General features: G+C 56.7%; 1 protein-coding gene across 1 annotated transcript in view; it reads right to left on the bottom strand.

Moving 5' to 3' along the window:
* Positions 1-3,603: 3,603 nt before the first annotated feature.
* Positions 3,604-26,601, bottom strand: part of LOC125442954 (connector enhancer of kinase suppressor of ras 2-like) — a 358,128-nt gene continuing 335,130 nt past the window's right edge. Inside the window, exons 19-24 of the mRNA XM_048514758.1 lie at positions 18,979-19,146; positions 17,895-17,965; positions 16,935-17,038; positions 12,394-12,901; positions 9,323-9,522; positions 3,604-3,832 (exon numbers count right to left, since the gene is read on the bottom strand). Coding sequence (XP_048370715.1) covers positions 3,617-3,832; positions 9,323-9,522; positions 12,394-12,901; positions 16,935-17,038; positions 17,895-17,965; positions 18,979-19,146 — 1,267 coding nt within the window. The 3' untranslated portion in view covers positions 3,604-3,616. The remainder of the gene's footprint in view (positions 3,833-9,322; positions 9,523-12,393; positions 12,902-16,934; positions 17,039-17,894; positions 17,966-18,978; positions 19,147-26,601) is intronic.

Genomic DNA, 26,601 nt, shown 5'->3' with positions numbered 1-26,601 from the left:
GGGTTCTACCATCTTAAGAACTTGATTGCCACTCCAATTGCATTTTTTTTAAAAAATGTTAGCATGTCACTCTAAGCAGATTTATTAGAGACTAGTTCTGACGGAAGCTAAAGGGATTAAGAGCTGCTGTGTCCCTTCTTGACATGCACGTGTGAATGAGCCTCCGGGGCCACAGATCACGGGCAGAGCTTTCATGAGTCATGACAGTTTTTCAGTGATGCTGGCTGACACATTCAAGTGCTGAGAAGTCAAGTGTGTGAGCGAACAGGCCAGGAACTGCATTCGGTTGCAAATGAAGGCTTTAAACAATATTATATGAATATGGTCTAACAGCAGCCGGGGAAACACACTTGTTGAAAAGGAATGTCTCTGTGGATCATGAACTCCAGACTACGCATGTTGTTATGAATGGGAACTGTATTCAAGAAGTTAATGGAGAGCAGATGTTTGCTATAAAATCACACAGGCAGCAACCTTATGTAAAACCACATGTGCATTCAAGGTGCCAATAGTATGCTCTGTGCATACGTTCAACAAAGTCAACTTACCCAGACTGTCAGCCAATCTGCCAATCATGTCTGTGCTCCGCTGTGGTGCACACCTGCGTCTCCATGTGTTTGATGCAACATCTACCTGGAGCATACGTGCAAAAGACTATGTGCACATGCCTAATACATGCAATCCTTGTCATTTGATTGTGAGGGGGGAAGGTGAAGCCATAATTTGGTGCATGCGTGTAAGTGTCTGTGCCCATAGGCACTGCTGAGAGGTTGCAGCAAACACGTGGGGGCGGGGCAAAATGCAGTTGACCAATGGCAATGAGTTTCCCCTGATTTCCACCTGGGTGCATAAGGCCAAAGGAAAATAACCTGGGTACGGGCCATAACCCATTGCTGTTTCTCTTTAATGGTATGGGACTACTATACAAGCGCCATAGAAATGAACAGAAACTCTGTGTCAACAGTGGGAGGGGGCAGAGGTGCGCTCTCAACAGTCTTCACCTACAGCTCAGGTGTCAAACTCGCGGCCCTCCAGATGTTATGGACTACAGCTCCCATAATCCCCTGCCAGCACCATGCTGGCAGGGGATGATGGGAACTGTAGTCCATAACATCTGGAGGGCCGCGAGTTTGACACCTTTAAAGAAATACACTGCAGTGGTTTCAAAACTTGATATTAGCGGAATGATATTTTTTTTGAAGGGGGAGGTACCTCACTTTGCTGACATTTCTTGAACTTTAATCCCTCCCCTTCATGGGCATTTTTAAAATGTCTGCAGCAGAGTTGTTGAACTCATTCATTATGAGGACCAGATACGGCATAAATGTGACCGAGGGAGGGTGGCTGCCTCAGCTAGTGAGTCCACAGTGGACTTGTCAACCCAGATTGACATGTGTGTGGGGGAGGGGGTGTGTGGCTCGCCAAGACATAGCAGAAGCAGAGTGGGATAGGTGCCTAGATTGGCCAACCTACAATAGGATCATCAGACCAGATCTACAGCTGACTCGCCAGGCCAGGTCAGGAGTAGGGTGTGTGGGTTCCTGGGTTCCTGCTGCAGGCTTGCCAGGCCAGAATGGGGTAGGGGCAGTTTGCCCCAGCTGATTTATAGGCCTGATAAGCCCCCTCAAGGGGCCGGCTCCAGCTCCCAGGCCACATATTTGACATCCCTAGCCTAGAAGAAGAAGAGTTTGGATTTATACCCCACTTTCTCTCCTGTAAGGAGACTCAAAGGTGCTTACACCCTCCTTTTCCTTCCTTTCCCCACAACAGACACCTTGTGAGGCAGGTGGGGCTGTGAGAGTTCTGGACAAACTGTGACTAGCCCTAGGTCACTCAGCTGGGATGTAGGATTGCAGAAACAAATCTAATTCACTAGATAAGACTCCACCACTCATGTGGAGGAGTGGGTATCAAACCCAGTTCTCCACATTAGAGTCCAGCTCAGGGGTCTTCAAACTATGGCCCTCCAGATGTTCATAGACTACAATTCCCATGAGCCCTACCACTTGGCCATGCTGGCAGGGGCTGATGGGAAATGTAGTCCATGAACATCTGGAGGGCCATAGTTTGAAGACCCCTGGTCCAGCTGCTCTTAACCACTTCACCACGTGTCTTCACCTACAGTGTCTTCACCTACGTCTCTTCACCTACAGTGTCTACTACCAGGGCCAGCTCACATTAAGGTAGCATGAGTTGGCTTACCTCAGACATGAAAAGATAGTAAACTGTGAGTTAGTTCATAGTTATACATTATCAGGGGTGAAGAGTGGAATTTGTAGATTCTTTAAAACTTTGGGTACCAAAAGTCTTGGGCTGTCTCTAACAAAAACCAGGACACCGTGCCAAGATACCCAACAAGCTTTTGATAAGCCCCAAGCCCCTCCCTACTTTGGGGGAAACCACCACATTTCAGATTCCCTGTTGTCCTGTCTACTTTGGTTCTTCTATTCTGTGAAAAACTTTTTTAAAATAATACACGAGGGTTTTAACCACCTCAGTGGTAGCGTATAACGGAAAACCACAGTTTCCAGTTCTCTTTTAAAATGCAGTTCGAGGCAGCAACAACAGACGATACCAGAAATTTTGTAGTTCACAGGTCTGTGGCACTAAATTCACAGTGGATAAACGCTGACAACCGGAAGAGCTACCCTCTTCAGAAGGCGGCGTTGCGCCTTTCGACGGCGCGAGGACGCAAGGGCAGCCAGAAGTCGTTTTACGACGAAATCGCCAGACTGCTTCCTACCTCAACCTGTCCCATGCCACATGCGCACGCATACACACATGCTCTCTTTTCACGCACACGCCCACACATCTGGGGCTGTTCCTCCGTAAAGCAGGCACGTATTTTTCTTGTAAAAATAGCACAGCGTTTTGACGGCATGTACAGTTTGCGCCTGGAGAGGCAAAGGAAAAGACTTTTGCTGGACAGACACTATATATTTTAAGGCACACTGCAAGGGGTTCAGTTGACTAATTCCTTGCTACTCCAGCCTTCGAGACGTTCACAAAAGACAGTAGCTACTGTTTACCGGAAACGCTGAACATTTAATCTTCCGTTCCCTAGGAGTGGCCCATGCATTTCTGTATTTTTTTTAAAAAATAGTATATATTTCCTTCCGTTTTTGATTTTTCTAAAAAAAAAAGAGGGGGGGGGGAAATCATGAAGATGGGCATTTCAGAGCATTTTTAAAAATAAACCTCAGTTTTTACATTTTGTATACATAGATATGGGTACATACGGTATATCTACATATATAAAATCAAAAAGAGAGCTCCTTTACCCTCCACGCTTCCCCTTTAGTACAGTACACATAAATCTTCCTGGGTTTTTGGTGCTGGCGGAACACATCTGCACTGCTTTTTTTTCCCTAACGCAACCAAAACATTAAAAAAGACCCAAACAAAAATAAGATGGTCTTGTCGTGCAATGCAGTAGGCATCCTGTGGCACAATTTTTTTTCTTATCCAACCTATGTACAATACAGCAGAGTACCCTATTTACACAGGTTACAGTGTTTCATCTCCATGGATTTATTTCTCGTCGTCCCGTCCCCCCCACCTTGGCCCCACCCACCCACCCCGCCCGGCCCCGAGTGTCCCTGGGGGCTACAGCCTGTCAGACGTGCGTTTCGATGAAGGAATGCGTGTGTGTCAGCAGGGGGGCGGGGCTGGTGAGTTCAGATGCTCCGTTCTGAGCTTTCAAAGCTGCGCTGTACTCACAAACGTCCACGAAAAATTCATAGTTCTTGACTTTCCATTCTTTGTATTTCTTTGACGTTAAGGTGGGGTCGTGCAGGAGGCTGTTGATTAGGGACAGGTCTCCTTCCTTTGCCTGCCAAAGGTCAAGAAGAGACATTCTGCTCAGAAAAAAAGTCAACCTTGGAGTGACACTTTTTTTGTTTGTTCCTGTGTTAAAATCAAAGGAAGGCCTAGCGCAGGAGAAGAAGAGAAGAAGAGTTTGGATTTATATCCCCCCTTTCTCTCCTGCAGGAGACTCAAAGGGGCTTACAATCTCCTCGCCCTTCCCCCCCTCACAACAAACACCCTGTGAGGTGGGTGGGGCTGAGAGAGCTCCGAGAAGCTGTGACTAGCCCAAGGTCACCCAGCTGGCATGTGTGGGAGTGCACAGGCTAATCTGAATTCCCCAGATAAGCCTCCACAGCTCAGGCGGCAGAGCTGGGAATCAAACCTGGTTCCTCCAGATTAGATACAAGAGCTCTTAACCTCCTACTCCACTGCTGCTCCATGTGGCTTATTGCATGGCTGGCAGTAGTCTGCAACCTGCGGCTCTCCAGATGTTCGTGGACTACAGATCCCATCAGCCCCTGCCAACATGGCCAATTGGCCATGCTGGCAGGGACTGATGGGATCTGTAGTCCATGAGAGCCACAGGTTGCAGACCCCTGGTAGCCGGATCAAATCCGACAGTCTGTTGTGGGAAGGATGCCTCCACAAGCAGGGATGAGCAAATGTTTCTCCCTATTTCCGTTCCTCACTACAATGGTTAGAAATTTTGCCGGCTGTTTTGGCTCTCCACTTTTGGCTGGTTTTATGGCTCCATTCAGTATTATGCGTATACATTGTGTTGTTTTAATTTGCAATTTACATAGTACTTATATGCCCATCACAACATAACCAACATTTATGCAGCATGTGGATCTATGGGGCCACCAATAAAGTTGTGGAAAATGCATACGTTTTCTGGGGGATATTTGTTGCAAAGGAGAAAGGGGTATGAAAATAAACAATAATGAATTTGAGTCGCACAATGAAGAACAGAATGCAAAATATGGCTTTTTAAGTCAACACAGAATTACTGAAACTTTTAAAATGATCTCTCCTCAGGCAAGAGGTAGCGAACGCTTCCAAGTTCCTCTAAAGTACTTTCTGCTTCCCTTGCTTTCAGTCACTGGTTCATTCCGCACATGCAGAATAATGCACTTTCAAACTGCTTTCAGTGCTCTTTGAAGCTGTGCGGAATAGCAAAATCCACTTGCAAACAGTTGTGAAAGTGGTTTGAAAATGCATTATTTTGCATGTGCGGAAGGGGCCACTGTATATTAAGGCCCACTGCAGACTTGTATTTTTATTTACCTTGATAAAACTATCTCCAGTGTGTAGCAAAACCCTTGATACTCCAAGGTCTTCCCCCCAGACTAATTTTTCTGAAGTGGCCCTGTCACTTGAAGGACCATCTCCTCCCGCGCAATTCAGCCCACCAGATTAGATCCTGCTCATAAGCTCCAGTCTTCAACGGTAAGGCCGGTAGAAGAAAATACTGAGCTTTTTCAGGGATAACTGTGGAATGCTCTTCCCTTTGAGGTTGAGATTCAGATTTTTTTAAAATTAAGATTTATTTTCATCTCGCACGGGCAGAAAAATACCAAGTGCAGAGTAGACTCTTTGGTTAAAAATATCAGACACAGATAAAATTACCATAACTTCTGAAAACAAATTGGATTAAAATGCCGCCGGGCTTCATTTATGTTTAAGTGCCAACATTATTCACACGTTGCTTCTTTAGCCCACGACGCCTTCGAACCGCCACAGCACAAAATTGAGCAATTTGCCTTGAAATCTTAGGGTTTTCATCTATCAGCAGTTTTTCAAGGCATAGTATTTCAAGGCATTCCTACTAATGGAGGAATGATCTTGGTTCACAACTCATAAAAGGTACAGCAACAACAGCCACAAGACATGCTGCCTAGTTTAGGCTGACCAGATGTCCCGCTTTTGGTGGGACCGTCCCACCTTTAAACAACTTGTCCCACGTCCTGCAGGTTCTTCAAATTGTCAAGATTTTTGGGAGGCTGCCGCACTGCCTTTTGGGGCGCAAGGCAGTGCGGCAGCCTCCCACGCGCCTGGCACGTGCCTCCCACGCTCCTCCCACGCTGGAGGCGAGCCATTGTTTCAGGATAGACGAAGCTTCCCGCTTACCGCCTCTGTCACAGGGCTGCAAACAGCAAGCCCTGGTGAAGGCGCACCGCAGCCCGGCCAGAGGAGTCGCTGGCATTCGGCCTTCTGGGGCTTTCCGTTTGCCGCCCTGTCACGGGGAGCGACGAAGCCAACAAGCAGAAGGCCGTCGGCGACGCGTCCACCTTCTGGGGCTTGCCGTTTGCCGCCCTGTCACAGGGTGGGAAACGGCAAACCCCAGGAGGCAGTGCGCTCCTGTGGCTGCGCACGCATGCGGCCGCCTCCCCCGTCCCGGATCACAAAGGTGACCATCTGATCACCTTAGCCTAGTTTCAACTTGTCCAAGAATGCATGGGCAGATTCTCAACAAGAGCGGAGTCTTATATTTCCTCTCCAGGATTTCGGAGAGTAGAGCTGCAGAGTGACGGCTCTTCTAAGCTTACTGACCTCTATTAACATAAGATAGGGTGCCGGTGTCAGTGTGTATCTGGTTTTCAATGATAATGTAAAGTCAGACAATCCCTTGAGGTCTTCTTGGTGCCTATCCTACTCTCTTTTAAAAGATTTCTTTTTATCCAGGCTTTTAACTAAGGTGCTGAACATTGTTCTCATATAGTGTTCTTCAGGCCTGAGAACAACTCCGAGATGCTCAGTGTTTTATGCTGTTTTTATGCTCTACCTCAGTTTTTAATAGTTCGCTTTTTAATAGTTTGCTTATGCTTTTAACTTTCCTTAAATTTCATTGGGATTTTTCAAGAGCCCAATATAATGTTCTCCCATCAGCCCTGCTTAGTGTAAGATTTCAGCATCTTCCTATGGAGGACTGAATGTGTGCTTGTAATTATGGTATAATTGAGATGACGGCTCATATTTCACTTTACTGTGAATTCTATTGTGACATTAGGGGCTGCCTAATTTTACCATTGTTGTCTAGGCTTCCTAGATTTATGATGATGCCTTAGTAAATTGCTCACTTGTAGATAAAGATACTACCGTCTCTTATATAGTAACAAAGGCTGATTCCGCATGGGCCAAAAACAGCAGTGTGAAAACGGTGTGAAAATGGTGTAAAAGGATTTAAAATGGTGTAAAAGGGTTTATATTGTTTTCACACTGTTTTCACACTGCTGTTTTTGGCCCATGCGGAATCAGCCAAAGTTTTGCTATACTGTGGAACCTCGGTTTTTGCCAGCAATCTGTCCGGCGACACTCGGTGAAAACTGAAACCGGCGAAAACCGAAGCTACGCCGTTTGCGCATGCGCTATGCTAACAGAGTACCAAATTTACGCAAAAAGTGTAAATCTACACAAACGGCGTAGCCGAAAACCGAGGCACGCGGCGAAAACCGAGGCAAAAAACGGCCAGGGGCAACCTGCAAAAACTGAAATGGACGAAAACCGAAGGCTACGATTACCGAGTTTCCACTGTATTGCTAACAGAGTGTAGAAATCAGTGATATACGAATAGGTTATATATGAATACTTTGTATTATTTGCTTCCTTTTTTTAAAATTTCCATGCAATATTGCCTGTCAATAACTGTAAATATATAAACTGAACTGTACTTTTTACCATGTCATATTAAGGACTGAATGCGCCTTTGTGGTCTGGTGCAATTGAGATGGTTGCATTACTTCACTGAAAAGTCTGTTGGGATGTGAGGAGTCATCTAATTTTGCCGTTGTTGTCTAGGATTCCTAAACGTGATGATTATGTCTTAGTAAATGGCTTGATTGTAAATAAAGACACTACCATCTCTTATACAGTGATGAAGTTCTGCAATATTACTAGCAGAGTGCAGAAAACTCTGATTGGTAATAGGTGATATACAAATACTCTGTATTATTTGCTTCCTTCTTAATTTTTTAATTTCTTTGTAATATTGTATTGTCGAAGGCTTTCATGGCCAGAATCAACTGGCTGTTGATTGTTTTCCAGGTTATGTGGCTGTGGTCTGATAGTTTTTTGCGATGACAGAAACACATTTCGCCATGACATACCTTTGAAGGTGGCAGCTGAAGATGCCCTACACGTGGGTGAAATGTTAGAAGTAAAAACTGGTGGATCTTGTTCCTAACGTTTTGCCTGCATCTGTGGCTGGCATCTTCAGAGGTGTATCACAGAGGGAAGTCTGTTACACTTCTCTCTGTGATACACCTCTGAAGATGCCAGCCACGGATGCAGGCGAAATGTTAGGAACAAGATCCACCAGACCACTGTCACACAGCCCGGAAAACCCACCACAACCGGAAGGAATGTGACTCCTGGCTTGTAGACCAGTGATAGAGAGAACCACAAAAAGCTTTTAGGGTGGGCAGAATTGATACTAAAGCCTCTTACTAGGTTTCTGGTGTTTCTACTGCTGCCATGACAGGATCCGGCTAGCACATTCTTTATCCTGCACTTCTTCCAAGGAGCTGAGGTTGCCATGCGTGGTTCTCTCCTCTCCATTTTATCCTCACAGCAACCCTGTGAGGTAAGTTAGGCTGTGAGAGTGATTGGCCAAGCTTCCACAGCACAGTGGGGATTCATACTTCGCTAACAAAGACCAGGTGGTCTCATATCAGTACAATTTGCTAACCATCAAATCATACTGGAACTGAGGTGAACCCAAGGGAAATGGCTTTGTCAGGGACATGCAGCCAGCAGTGCTAGTTGTAACTGTATGTGGATGTTGGATGTTGGATTCTCTTTATTCGTTCATTTCACTTATTTATTAGATTTCTATACATCGTTCCAAAGTTCAGGGAATTTTACTATATAAAAGATCTTGTAATAGCTGTTTAGCCTCTTGTGAAGCAAGATCTGCCCTCACTAATTCCCCAGCAATTTGGACAATATTCTGACGAGCTCCGTAAGAGGGCACATATATATGTTAAATGGCACCGGAGAGAGAACAGGGCCCTGCAGCGCACCATAATCTAGCGCAGGGGTCTGCAACCTGTGGCTCTCCAGATGTTCATGGTCTACAATTCCCAATTGGCCATGCTGGCAGGGACTGATGGGAATTGTAGTCCATGAACATCTGGAGAGCCACAGGGTTGCAGACCCCTGATCTAGTGGCTGAGGCACAGAGCTTTCCTCCCCTCTGCATGCATCCCTGGAGAAAGGAAGTAAACCAATCCAAGGCAATAGTCCTTACCCTGAGGGAGGTCAAGTGGTGAGCCAGGACTGAACGGCCAATGGCATCAAATGCTGCTGCTAACTCCAATAAAATTGGCCGCACAACTCCACCCTTATCTAATTGACAGGGAGGTCATCAGACAGAGCTACCAGCACGGTCCTTATCGATGTAAGACAGAATGGAGTTCCTACCTTTGTCTCTTGTAGGCACAACACAGATATTTTGCATTGCTGGCTGCAAGAATAACTCCCTAGCTTACATAGCCTAGCAAGGTCACACACTTACTTTTAAAGTACTCCTGAGTACTCTGATGCGATGGAGCTTTTCATTAATCACGGGGTCATTGCACCTTTTCACAAAGGACCGCCGGAATTCCTGCTTGGTGGACGGACGCTGCTCTCCAAAGGCAGACAAACTTGCTTGCTCCAGGGTCTTGTACAACTCATGCAGACCATCTTTACTCTTTCTTAGTTCTTCTGTGTTTTCTGAAAAGCAATAATCATTTCTTGATTTTTTTTCATATACTTACAACAGAGCGGATGTCGTGAAGGAAAATAAAAGAGCATATTTACTCGGACATTTTTCTTAAAATATTCAGAAACAACTTATTATAGATTGCTACTTTTTTAAAAAAAATAATACTTATTTATTTTATTTATTTATAATCAATTTTATATACCGCCCCTCCCCCGAAGGGCTCTGGGCGGTGAACAACATAATCATAACAGTAATAGCATTAAAATCCCAGTTAAAACAGCGAATTAAATAAAATTACAGCGGCATCCGACAAAATATCATAAAACGTAATACACCCACCTTGGAAGCAATTGCTAAAATGCAGCTCTTTTTGCAATTGCTAAAATGCAGCTTTAAATCCAGGCGCAATATATTGTGGCGTGTTCGAGCAGTGTCTATTGTGGCGGTTTTACAGTTGGAGTCACCAATTGCTAGCAGAAATAAAATGTCCTCTCCATTGATTAGAGGTTGAATGGGATGCTATTTACTAAACGCTATTTACATACATGCTATGAAAACCGTCAGCTGCCTGCTTCCATACATTAAATCTCTATTAAAGGGACATTTTGCTCCAGGTCTGTTGACCCATACTTGATGCATATAGCTTCCAGGCAGTGGTCTGTTACAATTTTTACCTAAAGGTGTATTTCTTAAGATCCTGAAGTGGAAGGAAGGAAAGACCTGCTGGGATCAGGCTGCCAAGAAGCAGAGGAGGCAGAAGAAGTGGGAGTGCTTTCCCCCAAATCTATTTGCCCTCCTGTGCCTTAAGCCATCAGCCCCCTCCCCTGTCTAAAGTGGATAGAGGGGAAGGGAAGGGAGGGGTGGCATGCAAGGGAGGGGAGTGAGTGAGGGATGGCATGCAAGGGAGGGGAGGGGGCCCGGCATCTGGACATGGCCTACCCACCCTAGCGGAGGGAGGGGAAGGGAAGGGAGGGGTGGCATGCAAGGGAGGGGAGGGAGTGAGGGATGGCATGCAAGGGAGGGGAGGGCATTATTTAAGTTATTATTATTATTGTTAAACATGTATGTTAGCGACCCTGAGCCCAGCTTGGGCTAGGGAGGCTGGGGTACTAAATCAAATCAATAAAATAAAAATAAAGACAGAATGCAATAAGTGTTTTGTTGTTTGGTTGATAAAAATTTTGCCCTGGATCTTCCCAATGGTTTTTAAAATACAGTTAAGCATAGTTATTGCAAGATGTGTCTGTTGTTCTTTCAGCATTCTAGTTTGACCAGGTTATATGGACCAGTGGTGGGATCCAAAAATTTTAGTAACAGGTTCCCATGGTGGTGGGATTCAAACTGTGGCGTAGCACCAATGGGGCTGGGAACGATGGGGGCGTTGCCCGGGCATTCTGGGGGCGGGGCATTCCTGGGTGGAGCTGTGGCAAGGACACAGGCGCTGCGCCTATCCTTGGGCGGGAAATGAATGCACGCAGGCGCAGGCTGCCACGCACGCCGGTGCACCTCCTGCTAGACTGCTTCAAGTTCTGTACGCTACTGCTGAGAGGAAGGGCGTAACTAAGGCAAAAATCATGTGGCAAAATCACCAATTAGTAACCTCCTCTCGGCACACACAAATAATTAGTAACCTACTCTCGGGAACCTGTGAGAACCTGCTGGATCCCACCTCTGATATAGACTGAGCTAAGTATTCAGCTACATATGGCTTCTGCAATTTGGTCATGCTTGGTGTTTGGCACACTGTACCCTTTTGATCTTGGGACAGTGAATGTGTATTGAAGGGGTTCCCGACTTGGAGCCTGTGGGAATCTGCCAACACCTTTTCTGGACCTCACCAAGTGCTTTTAGAAAGTGGGCAGGACAAGAATTCAGACTCGCCACTGGAAATTTCATTGGGTGTGCAGATTTTTAAGAATGTTGCTTCGGCAGCAGCCACCGCTGTTGCACAATGATCTTCACTTTGTGACTGAAGGTAAGCCACGGAGGCCATTTTGTGACTGGTTCAGCCTCCTGTGGCAGCCATTTTGTGGCTGCACCTACCACAGTGTGTGAGAATTCCAAAAAAATGCTCACATTTTCAAAAAGACTGGGAAGCCCAACCCCTGCTGTATTGGAAGCTTTATTATGACCAAGTGAGCCTGTAAGGATGTTCTCCTCTTTTCCAGGGGACACCAGCAGTAGAAGTGCTGCCACCATGGCTGCTACCCAGCATTTAAACACAAGCAGGAGGAACAGAGTTTCCATCTGTTTGATCTGCGGTAATAGCAGCAATCCCAGAAGGGTATGGAAGATGATGAAAAGCAAAATGTGTCAGTGTTATGCTTTACAACATAGGGGTTTTTCCCCCTTTTCCCCTTGAAGCAATTATTTTGTATCTGTTTTGAATGTCTATACACTTTAATAGTCTGCCTAGGGTAAAACAACGCCAATTTGCAACCTTTCATGAATTCTTATGACTGAGTTTGGGGACAAAGCTGGAGCGCATCAGGTGCATAACTAGGGTTTTATGAACTGCTAAATCTTGTTTAAAGACAACGTTTACTCAGGCATCACAGCTATTCCAAAGGCCTAGACGTCAGATCTACACCAGCATCAATGCTTTCTAAGGAACTATGCTTTTACTCATCAAAATGCTTCTGTTTGTATACTTTTTCCTTCATTGTGGACTTAATTGTAAAGATGACTCAAGCTTTTTGATATATACCATTTGTCTTTTCAGACCGCTACGACCCACTCTGACTGGCAGTGGTTCAAGGAGATCTCCCTGGGATCTCTTAAGTGAAGTTGCCGGGAATTGAATCTGGGATCTTCCACATGCAAAGAGGAAGCCTGTCCATGAGCCTAAAGAAGAAGCTAACACTCCTTTAACTTCTTACCTTCTTCGCACAAACTGCTTTGCTTTTTACTGTGCGCTTGCTCTTCGGATCTCTCTTCTGTTATCCCGGCGGGTTTTACGCAGCCTTTGACTCGGACATCTCTGTTTCGCGGAAGGCTTTGACTCCGTTGCTTCTGGGGCCTGGTGTGGGAACTTTGACCTCGGTAGCACTCCACCAACGGGAAGGGACCGTCCTGTTCAAGGTTGTGTCGTCTTTGGACTGGCAGCGTCGCCTGCCTCCGCCTCTCGGGTGACATTCCAAGCCGGCCGCTCACATACTCAGAGTCAGGGGGAACAGTCTGGAGGAAATGGAGCCCTGAACTGGTCAGCGGGGTCTCTATGAGGTCCTGCCACGAGCGCCTTTCTCTGTACGGAGGCCTGCAGCCCGAGGAGTGTGTGCTCCCTGTCGGATCTTGTCGGGAATCTTCCGCAGAAGAATGAGAATAGGTGGATTCGCTGGAGAAGTGCCGGCCTTGTTTAGGCTCAGGGAATGGACTCGAAGAATTCATCTGAAAATAATTTAGATGTTCCATTGTATTACGTGGTCACGGGAACAGACAGGAAAAACTCAACATGTGCTATGTAGTATAAGCCCTCTTTTAGTTGCTCTGTTTCCAGCAATTAGCAACACCCTGGGCCACTTCCATACGCTCAAGGATGTGTCACCTTTAGGCGTTGCAGCCGTATCGCTACAGCATTTTACATGAGCAGAAGTCTTTAGACCAGTGACGGCGAGCCTTTTCGAGACCGAGTGCCCAAATGGCAACCCAAAACCCACTTATTTATCGCAAAGGGCCAACACGGCAATTTAACCTGAATACTGAGGTTTCAGTTTAGAAAAAAACGGTTGGCTCCAAGGCATGTGTTACTTAGGAGTAAGCTTGGAGGTAGTCGGTGGCTTTGCTTTGAAGCAACCGTGCAACTCTTCCAACGGGTGAATCACGACCCTAGGAGGGTTTACTCAGAAGCAAGCCCCGTTGCCAGAAACCAAGCTTACTCCCAGGTAAAGGATAGTGCTTTAGTTCTTTGCATGAAAAATCAGTGGGGTTTAACAGCTTAACAGGGTTACCTACACTGATTCCCCAAAACTAGGTCTTAGGTTTAATGCTAATTGAGCCCAGTGGCCCAGGCCAGCCTAGATGTGTGTGTGTGTGTGTGGGGGGGGGGTGACTCTGTTTGCGCGTGCCCACAGAGAGGGCTCTGAGTGCCACCTCTGGCACCCGTGCCATAGGTTCGCCACCACTGCTTTAGACATTCTCCTGCCAGTTTGGTGGCAACTACAGCAGCAGAAGTCACTGTGCTGGTAATAGAATGTCTCAAGCGGGCTTTGATATCTAACAGTCATGTTAAATAACAAGTCTGATTTGGCATTAGCCAATCGTTGGTACTTCAGAAAGCATGCACTGGCTTTTCCCCTTTAACCAATCCCTGTTCTTGTTTCATTTCTCTGTCCAAGAACAACTCTTGCTGGAAGAAGCAAGGGTATTGCTGGTCCAGATTTTCACAACACCTTCTCAGCTTATACCCAACCCAGCGATGAGTTGTGGGAGAGATCCAGATGTCCCTGAAAAGACACCAGAACTGCCTTTTCCTGTTCCTTTTGAGGGAACAAGCATCCCAATCAATTAGGGAGCAAGGAAGGGGAAAGAGTCAACATTAGCATCAATGGGAGGTGGAAACAAACAGTTTTGAGGGGACTGTTGAACTTTGCTTGAATGGTCAGTATTATTTTTAATGCTGTTTTTTTTTTAAAAAATGAGAAAATGGCAAAAAAGTGGAGTGAAAAAATCAGAAAGGGAGAGGTTTAACCTGTACCCCATTGGTGGAACAGCATCACATGGGTGAAAAATCAGTCTGAGCTTCACCCATGTGATGCCGTTGCCTCAGTCATGCTCTCTTTGGTTCTGGCTGGGCGAGGATTGCATCATTCACGCTGGAGAAAAATCTGAAAGAAAAATAGAGAGAGTCCCGTCCGCACTGAGAAACACGGGTTGATTTTTCTTTAAGCAGCAAAACAAAACAACAACAACGCACGAACAAAAAAACCCCCACCAAAGACAAAACACATCTTCATCTTGCATACTTTCAGTATCTGTGTTTACCAGCAACAGAATGAAACGGGCACATTTGACAAATCAGAGTTATCATAGTGTTTCCATATCATTAATGTAATTTATTATTGTATTGTCGAAGGATCACGGCTGGAATCAAGGGGCTGTTGTGGGTTTTTCTGGAATGTGTGGCCGTCGCGTTGTAGTTTTTGCTGCTAACATTTCCTCTCTATGGCCCCTTCCGCACAAGCAAAATAATGCGTTTTCAAACCACTTTCACAACTGTTTGCAAGTGGATTTTGCCATTCCGCACAGCTTCAAAGAGCACTGAAAGCAGTTTGAAAGTGCATTGTTCTGCATGTGCGGAATGAGCCTATTTATGGCTATCTTCAGAGGCATGGCAAACACATCTTACCATAACATGCCTCTGAAGATGCTAGTCAGACGCAGAGGAAATGTTAGCAGCAAAAACTACCACCCCACGGCCACATGCATCAGAATACCCACAACAGCGAGATAATTTGGCGTTATTTATTTTTATAGCCCTGACCTAGATAGCCCCAGACTAGCCTGATCTGGGGCCCTTTCCCCACTCACCTCTGTCCGAGGGTTGCTGCGCGCAATTCCTGGCATGTGCCCCGGCTTCCCCACGACCCTGCGCTCTGCGCGGGGTCATCAAAAGGCGCCATTTCAAAAGTTGCCAGGAGAGGCAGCATCGGGGCGGCTGCATTCTCGCCGCCCCTGAAGTGGGGAGTGCAGCTGTACCCCGCGCTACTTGAGGAGAGAAGCGCGGGGCTTAAGGTAAGTGGGGAAAGGGCCTGAGTCAGATCTTGGAAGCTGGTCAGCCCTGGCTACTGTTTGAATGGGAGCCCTACAGGGAATACCAGGACCACGACAGGAAGGAAGGTAATGGCAAACTACCTCTAAACATCTCTTGCCTGAAAAACTCCAACCAGGATTGCCACAAGTCAGCTGTAACTTGATGGAAAAAGAAAAAGAATTGCTGTAGCCCCATCGTTGTGGGGGGTACTTTACAGAGGATAAACAAACAGAACTGTGTCCCAAAGAGTTTCAGTCGCAATTTAAATGGAATGGAGAAAACAGTGGGATACAAAGGGAGATGAAGGTGGAACTAAATAGGAAAAGAATCTGTGTTCATTGAGTTATGAGTGCTTTGGCTCAGCTTCAGCAGGCAGCGGAGACAATTGTTAAACAAGCAAAATAAATTACAGTAGCTTCTTTTCACATGGCAGTTGATATATCACTTGAAACCTGTGTTGGGAGAGACTGTCTAAGCACAGCCACTCACTCCAGGCTGAATTGGAAATTTCTGGATCTAAGGGCTAAATTAGATGTGATGGGAGCCCTCAAACGAAAAGGTGGGAACCCTGAATTACAGTGCCTTGGACCTAGTGATGAGCAAGCAACTTAGCGCAGTTCTGCTTGAGCAAGATGATGGTGCTGTTGGAATAAGCGACTTCTGCATGCCTGGAGACTGGGGCTTCTGTGTATCTGTAGTGTCTCACTAAACTGTGATGTTGCCTCTTTGTTTGCCGTCCCGATTTTTGTCTGGAGCCAGGAGACCGCTTCCACTAACTCAGCACCCTTTGTCTGCTTGCCACTGTGTCTAGCCTTTGACGTCCAGAGCGTTCTCGAACTTTGGCAGCCTACTACAGTTGCTCACGGTTAGTGGAATGTGCCCCTGCACACAGTGGGGCACGCTCTTGTACTTGCTTGGCTGCAGGGGAAAGTAAATCTCTTTAGACTAGGGTTTCTTGGCCGCTCCCCTTTTTTCCTGGAACAAAGCTGTGAACTGGAGATGCTTGAATAAATGTAAGTTTTACCTTTTTACATTTATCTCTTGGGAAGTTTTTATAAACTGCACTCACACACACACTACTGGGCAGATGATCTATGACTCTAAACTAAATCTAACAGCTGTGAACCCAGGCTTGCAGCCCAGCCCATCAGCCCTGAAACATCTAGCCCTGTCCACCCTGTGTACTGAAGTGTCCAGAAACTGGTTCCACAAAATCCTGTGCAAGTGGAAACACAAGTAGGGATAAAGAAGTTTGACTTAGCAGAAGCGGCTGCCACAGTCTTTTTCTTGCACAAGCTATAGCACAAGCAGCAGTTCTGTGCTGATCCAACTCATTATGTTAACCAAACCAAAGAAAACTCTTGCAGACTCTTTCCATTATCATAGAATTCACTGATACCTTTTTATCCACATATAGTATCACTCTGGCCCCTTCCACACATGCAGAATAATGCACTTCCAATCCACTTGTTTGAAAGTGGATTTTGCTATTCCGCACAGTAAAATCCAGCCGCAAAGTGTATTGAAAGTGTATTGAAAGTGCATTATTCTGCATGTGCTGAAGGGGCCTCCGTATTTGCTCTATCTTGCTTATGGAAGCATGCTTCCAAAAAGTCGTTAGGCAAAATGTAAAGATTAAGAGTAGTCCAGCGTGAGTTTGGCGTAACTTACCGAGGGCGTTTGGTGGTAAGTATCACAAAGGGTTATGGGGCCATCTTGTTTCAGTGTTAGGGAGCCATCAATATCTTCCTGGTCGCTTTCACTCCAGTAATCTGCTAAACAAACAAAGGTTTGTATTGTCAATGAACTGCTTTCTTCCGTCTGGCAACCGTAATGAAACAGGTCTCTGCAACTGCCTATTTTGCTAAGGCAATAGATCCAGGTTGGGCACTTCACCAAGCCCTAACCTACTGTACCCACCTTCCTTTACCACTGCTAGCACTTGGAGTTTTTAACAGACTGCACCTCTGAGCTTGCAGTATCAGCTCCATCAACATTTATAGCAAAGCCCGCAGTTTAAGAGCAAATCACTTTCTGCAAAGTTCTCTAATATTCAGATAATAGGAGCGAGAGGTTAACAAGATAGTGCAAACCAATTTTATAGTACCAGAAGCATCACCCCTATCTTGCTGTCTCTAAAAGAGAGTAAGTAGAAATGGAAGAAAAGAAGAACGACGAGGAGAAGGGAAAGAGTAAGAGAGCAGGAAAGACAAAAGCTGACGTTAAAACGTAGAAAGTAGGTCACACGATTCAGGTTGGCATTCTATGTGGGTCTGAGAAAGTTGGAGACGCTTGAATATATTTGCTTTTGCATTTTCGTGGGCTTGATTTCTGCCCATGATTGTACCAGGAAACACACAAGATGGCTACTACTTATTGGCAGAAATCAGACGAGAGGTTTTCCTTGTTGGAACAAAAGAACAAAACTCCTGACAGAGTCTGCCTCTCTCTGGTTCCCTAAACAGCTCAGATACCAAGCATGATAATGACAAGTCTGCATTTCCTTATATTACAGTCACAACCGTATTCTGGTTTCTGAAGCGTTCACAGGGCCAGTATTCTTTCCCCTTCCCTTCCTAGAAGATGTTCCTTTCCATTTGAATCTATGTCAAAGAATAACAACGGCCTTACCTTCATCTGGCTGAATATCTTTGTCATCAGGAGTGTAACCGATGGCGGCAAGACCCAGACGGTTCATCCATCTGATGACATAAACAGAGGCAAAAAGAAAATCGCTACAATTGGCTTCAAGCACTGGCCTGCGTTTTCTTTGCATCCAGAAAGCAACATTTTTAAAAAGCAGCAAAAGGAACTGGCAGTGTGAAAATAGGATACTGTTATTAAAAAGATAGGCGCACCAAGAGGCTGAGAAGTCTGATAGATGTCTGTTAAAATATATTAAATATGCATTTTATTGCACTGTACTGGATTCTTATCCGTAGAAAACTATACATCAAAATCTCAACAGAAAAATATATCAAAATCAAAAACACACATAAAATATCACAAAATATATCACGAATAACCACAAGGCCGCAACTGCTAGGCTTATACTCAAAATATTCCAAAATATACTCCCAAAAGACCAGTCACATTTTGATTCCACTGGATCTGCTTCAGAGGTCAATAAATAACGCCCCCCCCCCCAACACATAGAACTAATATCCATACATGAAAACAGCCCAGATACAGGTTACTAATTCATTGTGCCACCTCTACTGGGGCTAACAGAAGTTTGGGGAGGGGGTTTTTTTTACTGGGGAAATAGCACAGAGTTAAAGCAATTCAGCCCTGTCATAATAGCCTGAGAGAATCCGTGATACACCTCTGAAGATGCCAGCTACAGATGCAGGTGAAACGTTAGGAACAAGATCTACCAGACCACGGCCACACAGCCCGGAAAACCCACAGCAACCAGTTCTCCCCAACTGTTTTTTTATTTGGGAGATCCAATCTATGTAACAACTGGTGATGGTGGAAAGTACAGTCAAGTCACAGCCAAGTGATAACAATCCCGTTGGGTATTCAAGGCAAGAGACGTGGTTTGCCATTCTCTGTAGCAACCCTGGATTTCCTTAGCGGTCTCCCATCCAAACACTAACCAGGGTTGACCCTGCTTAGCAGCCAAGATCTGACAAGGGGCCTTTCCCCACTTACCTTCTGCTGCAAGCTACTCGGGCCAAGTAGTGCAGGGTCCCACGGCACTCCCCGCTACAGGGAGGCATGACAACGCCCAGCCGCCCCGGACTTGCCAGCTTCGGCGCTTCGCGCCTGCGCCTCGCAGCCCCCCTCAGCGCTGATGTCATTCCTGCGGCGCTCCTCAAATCGGCAGCCTTTTGATGACCAGCCGCCGTAGAGCATTATGAACGGGTCGTGGGGAAGCCTGGGAAGCGAGGTTAGCCAGAAATGACTTGTAGCCAGCCGCGAGTGAGTAGCGGCCGCTTAGCCGGAAGGTGGTAGAAGGAAAAGTGGGGAAAGGCCCAAGATTGGGCTAGCCTGGGCCAGCCCTCCTGATACATTGAAAATTGCACCATCAATCAGGAATAAAAGGAAAAGGATGGGTCCCGTAATATGACATAAACCTAAATTATGAAGGAACCTTCTCTGCTTAGCGAATAAAAGAGCTACGAAAAAGAAAAGAAGAACGTACTCCACTGTGGATTATTTAAAGGGTGGAACTAGGCTTCCGTGCGGCGTCAAGAAAGTGAGTTTTGATCTTCTTTGATTTAGACTCAGTTTTTGTGTTCCATGACAGCGGCTCCACTGAATGCCTGTACGTGTCATTATTTTTTAATGTGCATAAGCTAGTCAGCCAAACTCCTGTAAACTTCTTTGGCGCCTGAAGGTTGAACCAGATGCCTCAGCGGCAAGACTAACTTCCTCTGTGCCTTCCAGATCTGCAGTGGGCAAACAATAATTCTGATAGAGCTGACAAGTGACAAAGCCTTTGTTTGCTCTCACAGGATGCGGTGGTCACTCAAAACTTTATTTTATTTATCCAGAATATTTCCCTGCCACCTATGTGAGTCTTGTTCAAGGTGGCTTACAGATAAAAAAAAACACCACATTGTATTGTCGAAGGCTTTCACGGGCGGAATTGCTGGGGTGCTGTGTGGTTTCCGGGCTGCATGGTCGTGTTCTAGCATCATTCTCTCCTGACGTTTCACCTGCATCTGTGGCTGGCATCGTCAGAGGATCTGAATGCCAGCCACAGATGCAAGCGAAACGTCAGGAGGGAATGCTGCTAGAACACGGCCATACAGCCCGGAAACCACACAGCGCCCCAATAAAACACATTATTAAAAAACAAGCTGTCAGACACAGGCAGCATAAAAACTGTCCATGAAACAGAGCAAACCATTAAAAGCTGATCAGATAAAAACCCTAATTAAAATCCTGGGGGGAAAAAAACCTGTATTTTAGCCTGGTACCAAAGAGAAAGTAAAGTTGGTGCCAGACAAGCCTTAAAGGGGAGGGTATTCCAAAACCAAGGGACCACCACAAAAAAATCCTTGTCTCTAGTTGCCATCCATCTCATCTCTGACGGTGAAGGCAGAAAAAGCAGGGCTTGGAAGACATATCTTAACTGGAGGGCTGGACGCTACTTTGAAAGGAGATTAGACATGTTCACAGAGGATATGAAGAAGAAGAAGAAGAAGAAGAAGAAGAAGAAGAAGAAGAAGAAGAAGAAGAAGAAGAAGAAGAAGAAGAAGAAGAAGAAGAAGAAGAAGAAGAAGAAGAAGAAGAAGAAGAAGAAGAAGAAGAAGAAGAAGAAGAAGAAGCCCCCCCCCCCCCACCCCCCCCCCCCCCCTCCCCCCCCCCCCCCCCCCCCCCCCCCCCCCCCCCCCCCCCCCCGAGCGCCCCCCCCCCCCGCCGCCCCGACCCCCGCCCCGCCCCCCCCGCCCCCCCCCCCCCAAGCGCCCCCCCACCCCCCCCCCCCCCCCCCCCCCCCCCCCCCCACCCCCCCCCCCCCCCACCCCCCCCCCCCCCCACCCCCCCCCCCCCCCACCCCCCCCCCCCCCCACCCCCCCCCCCCCCCACCCCCCCCCCCCCCCACCCCCCCCCCCCCCCACCCCCCCCCCCCCCCACCCCCCCCCCCCCCCACCCCCCCCCCCCCCCACCCCCCCCCCCCCCCACCCCCCCCCCCCCCCACCCCCCCCCCCCCCCACCCCCCCCCCCCCCCACCCCCCCCCCCCCCCACCCCCCCCCCCCCCCACCCCCCCCCCCCCCCACCCCCCCCCCCCCCCACCCCCCCCCCCCCCCACCCCCCCCCCCCCCCACCCCCCCCCCCCCCCACCCCCCCCCCCCCCCACCCCCCCCCCCCCCCACCCCCCCCCCCCCCCACCCCCCCCCCCCCCCACCCCCCCCCCCCCCCACCCCCCCCCCCCCCCACCCCCCCCCCCCCCCACCCCCCCCCCCCCCCACCCCCCCCCCCCCCCACCCCCCCCCCCCCCCACCCCCCCCCCCCCCCACCCCCCCCCCCCCCCACCCCCCCCCCCCCCCACCCCCCCCCCCCCCCACCCCCCCCCCCCCCCACCCCCCCCCCCCCCCACCCCCCCCCCCCCCCACCCCCCCCCCCCCCCACCCCCCCCCCCCCCCACCCCCCCCCCCCCCCACCCCCCCCCCCCCCCACCCCCCCCCCCCCCCACCCCCCCCCCCCCCCACCCCCCCCCCCCCCCACCCCCCCCCCCCCCCACCCCCCCCCCCCCCCACCCCCCCCCCCCCCCACCCCCCCCCCCCCCCACCCCCCCCCCCCCCCACCCCCCCCCCCCCCCACCCCCCCCCCCCCCCACCCCCCCCCCCCCCCACCCCCCCCCCCCCCCACCCCCCCCCCCCCCCACCCCCCCCCCCCCCCACCCCCCCCCCCCCCCACCCCCCCCCCCCCCCACCCCCCCCCCCCCCCACCCCCCCCCCCCCCCACCCCCCCCCCCCCCCACCCCCCCCCCCCCCCACCCCCCCCCCCCCCCACCCCCCCCCCCCCCCACCCCCCCCCCCCCCCACCCCCCCCCCCCCCCACCCCCCCCCCCCCCCACCCCCCCCCCCCCCCACCCCCCCCCCCCCCCACCCCCCCCCCCCCCCACCCCCCCCCCCCCCCACCCCCCCCCCCCCCCACCCCCCCCCCCCCCCACCCCCCCCCCCCCCCACCCCCCCCCCCCCCCACCCCCCCCCCCCCCCACCCCCCCCCCCCCCCACCCCCCCCCCCCCCCACCCCCCCCCCCCCCCACCCCCCCCCCCCCCCACCCCCCCCCCCCCCCACCCCCCCCCCCCCCCACCCCCCCCCCCCCCCACCCCCCCCCCCCCCCACCCCCCCCCCCCCCCACCCCCCCCCCCCCCCACCCCCCCCCCCCCCCACCCCCCCCCCCCCCCACCCCCCCCCCCCCCCACCCCCCCCCCCCCCCACCCCCCCCCCCCCCCACCCCCCCCCCCCCCCACCCCCCCCCCCCCCCACCCCCCCCCCCCCCCACCCCCCCCCCCCCCCACCCCCCCCCCCCCCCACCCCCCCCCCCCCCCACCCCCCCCCCCCCCCACCCCCCCCCCCCCCCACCCCCCCCCCCCCCCACCCCCCCCCCCCCCCACCCCCCCCCCCCCCCACCCCCCCCCCCCCCCACCCCCCCCCCCCCCCACCCCCCCCCCCCCCCACCCCCCCCCCCCCCCACCCCCCCCCCCCCCCACCCCCCCCCCCCCCCACCCCCCCCCCCCCCCACCCCCCCCCCCCCCCACCCCCCCCCCCCCCCACCCCCCCCCCCCCCCACCCCCCCCCCCCCCCACCCCCCCCCCCCCCCACCCCCCCCCCCCCCCACCCCCCCCCCCCCCCACCCCCCCCCCCCCCCACCCCCCCCCCCCCCCACCCCCCCCCCCCCCCACCCCCCCCCCCCCCCACCCCCCCCCCCCCCCACCCCCCCCCCCCCCCACCCCCCCCCCCCCCCACCCCCCCCCCCCCCCACCCCCCCCCCCCCCCACCCCCCCCCCCCCCCACCCCCCCCCCCCCCCACCCCCCCCCCCCCCCACCCCCCCCCCCCCCCACCCCCCCCCCCCCCCACCCCCCCCCCCCCCCACCCCCCCCCCCCCCCACCCCCCCCCCCCCCCACCCCCCCCCCCCCCCACCCCCCCCCCCCCCCACCCCCCCCCCCCCCCACCCCCCCCCCCCCCCACCCCCCCCCCCCCCCACCCCCCCCCCCCCCCACCCCCCCCCCCCCCCACCCCCCCCCCCCCCCACCCCCCCCCCCCCCCACCCCCCCCCCCCCCCACCCCCCCCCCCCCCCACCCCCCCCCCCCCCCACCCCCCCCCCCCCCCACCCCCCCCCCCCCCCACCCCCCCCCCCCCCCACCCCCCCCCCCCCCCACCCCCCCCCCCCCCCACCCCCCCCCCCCCCCACCCCCCCCCCCCCCCACCCCCCCCCCCCCCCACCCCCCCCCCCCCCCACCCCCCCCCCCCCCCACCCCCCCCCCCCCCCACCCCCCCCCCCCCCCACCCCCCCCCCCCCCCACCCCCCCCCCCCCCCACCCCCCCCCCCCCCCACCCCCCCCCCCCCCCACCCCCCCCCCCCCCCACCCCCCCCCCCCCCCACCCCCCCCCCCCCCCACCCCCCCCCCCCCCCACCCCCCCCCCCCCCCACCCCCCCCCCCCCCCACCCCCCCCCCCCCCCACCCCCCCCCCCCCCCACCCCCCCCCCCCCCCACCCCCCCCCCCCCCCACCCCCCCCCCCCCCCACCCCCCCCCCCCCCCACCCCCCCCCCCCCCCACCCCCCCCCCCCCCCACCCCCCCCCCCCCCCACCCCCCCCCCCCCCCACCCCCCCCCCCCCCCACCCCCCCCCCCCCCCACCCCCCCCCCCCCCCACCCCCCCCCCCCCCCACCCCCCCCCCCCCCCACCCCCCCCCCCCCCCACCCCCCCCCCCCCCCACCCCCCCCCCCCCCCACCCCCCCCCCCCCCCACCCCCCCCCCCCCCCACCCCCCCCCCCCCCCACCCCCCCCCCCCCCCACCCCCCCCCCCCCCCACCCCCCCCCCCCCCCACCCCCCCCCCCCCCCACCCCCCCCCCCCCCCACCCCCCCCCCCCCCCACCCCCCCCCCCCCCCACCCCCCCCCCCCCCCACCCCCCCCCCCCCCCACCCCCCCCCCCCCCCACCCCCCCCCCCCCCCACCCCCCCCCCCCCCCACCCCCCCCCCCCCCCACCCCCCCCCCCCCCCACCCCCCCCCCCCCCCACCCCCCCCCCCCCCCACCCCCCCCCCCCCCCACCCCCCCCCCCCCCCACCCCCCCCCCCCCCCACCCCCCCCCCCCCCCACCCCCCCCCCCCCCCACCCCCCCCCCCCCCCACCCCCCCCCCCCCCCACCCCCCCCCCCCCCCACCCCCCCCCCCCCCCACCCCCCCCCCCCCCCACCCCCCCCCCCCCCCACCCCCCCCCCCCCCCACCCCCCCCCCCCCCCACCCCCCCCCCCCCCCACCCCCCCCCCCCCCCACCCCCCCCCCCCCCCACCCCCCCCCCCCCCCACCCCCCCCCCCCCCCACCCCCCCCCCCCCCCACCCCCCCCCCCCCCCACCCCCCCCCCCCCCCACCCCCCCCCCCCCCCACCCCCCCCCCCCCCCACCCCCCCCCCCCCCCACCCCCCCCCCCCCCCACCCCCCCCCCCCCCCACCCCCCCCCCCCCCCACCCCCCCCCCCCCCCACCCCCCCCCCCCCCCACCCCCCCCCCCCCCCACCCCCCCCCCCCCCCACCCCCCCCCCCCCCCACCCCCCCCCCCCCCCACCCCCCCCCCCCCCCACCCCCCCCCCCCCCCACCCCCCCCCCCCCCCACCCCCCCCCCCCCCCACCCCCCCCCCCCCCCACCCCCCCCCCCCCCCACCCCCCCCCCCCCCCACCCCCCCCCCCCCCCACCCCCCCCCCCCCCCACCCCCCCCCCCCCCCACCCCCCCCCCCCCCCACCCCCCCCCCCCCCCACCCCCCCCCCCCCCCACCCCCCCCCCCCCCCACCCCCCCCCCCCCCCACCCCCCCCCCCCCCCACCCCCCCCCCCCCCCACCCCCCCCCCCCCCCACCCCCCCCCCCCCCCACCCCCCCCCCCCCCCACCCCCCCCCCCCCCCACCCCCCCCCCCCCCCACCCCCCCCCCCCCCCACCCCCCCCCCCCCCCACCCCCCCCCCCCCCCACCCCCCCCCCCCCCCACCCCCCCCCCCCCCCACCCCCCCCCCCCCCCACCCCCCCCCCCCCCCACCCCCCCCCCCCCCCACCCCCCCCCCCCCCCACCCCCCCCCCCCCCCACCCCCCCCCCCCCCCACCCCCCCCCCCCCCCACCCCCCCCCCCCCCCACCCCCCCCCCCCCCCACCCCCCCCCCCCCCCACCCCCCCCCCCCCCCACCCCCCCCCCCCCCCACCCCCCCCCCCCCCCACCCCCCCCCCCCCCCACCCCCCCCCCCCCCCACCCCCCCCCCCCCCCACCCCCCCCCCCCCCCACCCCCCCCCCCCCCCACCCCCCCCCCCCCCCACCCCCCCCCCCCCCCACCCCCCCCCCCCCCCACCCCCCCCCCCCCCCACCCCCCCCCCCCCCCACCCCCCCCCCCCCCCACCCCCCCCCCCCCCCACCCCCCCCCCCCCCCACCCCCCCCCCCCCCCACCCCCCCCCCCCCCCACCCCCCCCCCCCCCCACCCCCCCCCCCCCCCACCCCCCCCCCCCCCCACCCCCCCCCCCCCCCACCCCCCCCCCCCCCCACCCCCCCCCCCCCCCACCCCCCCCCCCCCCCACCCCCCCCCCCCCCCACCCCCCCCCCCCCCCACCCCCCCCCCCCCCCACCCCCCCCCCCCCCCACCCCCCCCCCCCCCCACCCCCCCCCCCCCCCACCCCCCCCCCCCCCCACCCCCCCCCCCCCCCACCCCCCCCCCCCCCCACCCCCCCCCCCCCCCACCCCCCCCCCCCCCCACCCCCCCCCCCCCCCACCCCCCCCCCCCCCCACCCCCCCCCCCCCCCACCCCCCCCCCCCCCCACCCCCCCCCCCCCCCACCCCCCCCCCCCCCCACCCCCCCCCCCCCCCACCCCCCCCCCCCCCCACCCCCCCCCCCCCCCACCCCCCCCCCCCCCCACCCCCCCCCCCCCCCACCCCCCCCCCCCCCCACCCCCCCCCCCCCCCACCCCCCCCCCCCCCCACCCCCCCCCCCCCCCACCCCCCCCCCCCCCCACCCCCCCCCCCCCCCACCCCCCCCCCCCCCCACCCCCCCCCCCCCCCACCCCCCCCCCCCCCCACCCCCCCCCCCCCCCACCCCCCCCCCCCCCCACCCCCCCCCCCCCCCACCCCCCCCCCCCCCCACCCCCCCCCCCCCCCACCCCCCCCCCCCCCCACCCCCCCCCCCCCCCACCCCCCCCCCCCCCCACCCCCCCCCCCCCCCACCCCCCCCCCCCCCCACCCCCCCCCCCCCCCACCCCCCCCCCCCCCCACCCCCCCCCCCCCCCACCCCCCCCCCCCCCCACCCCCCCCCCCCCCCACCCCCCCCCCCCCCCACCCCCCCCCCCCCCCACCCCCCCCCCCCCCCACCCCCCCCCCCCCCCACCCCCCCCCCCCCCCACCCCCCCCCCCCCCCACCCCCCCCCCCCCCCACCCCCCCCCCCCCCCACCCCCCCCCCCCCCCACCCCCCCCCCCCCCCACCCCCCCCCCCCCCCACCCCCCCCCCCCCCCACCCCCCCCCCCCCCCACCCCCCCCCCCCCCCACCCCCCCCCCCCCCCACCCCCCCCCCCCCCCACCCCCCCCCCCCCCCACCCCCCCCCCCCCCCACCCCCCCCCCCCCCCACCCCCCCCCCCCCCCACCCCCCCCCCCCCCCACCCCCCCCCCCCCCCACCCCCC

The sequence above is a fragment of the Sphaerodactylus townsendi genome, linkage group LG13, assembly GCF_021028975.2.
Source record: "Sphaerodactylus townsendi isolate TG3544 linkage group LG13, MPM_Stown_v2.3, whole genome shotgun sequence".
NCBI classification, from domain to species: Eukaryota; Metazoa; Chordata; class Lepidosauria; order Squamata; family Sphaerodactylidae; genus Sphaerodactylus; species Sphaerodactylus townsendi.
Note: the sequence above shows the minus strand (reverse complement) of the source record. Positions and strands in the feature narration are given on the sequence as shown.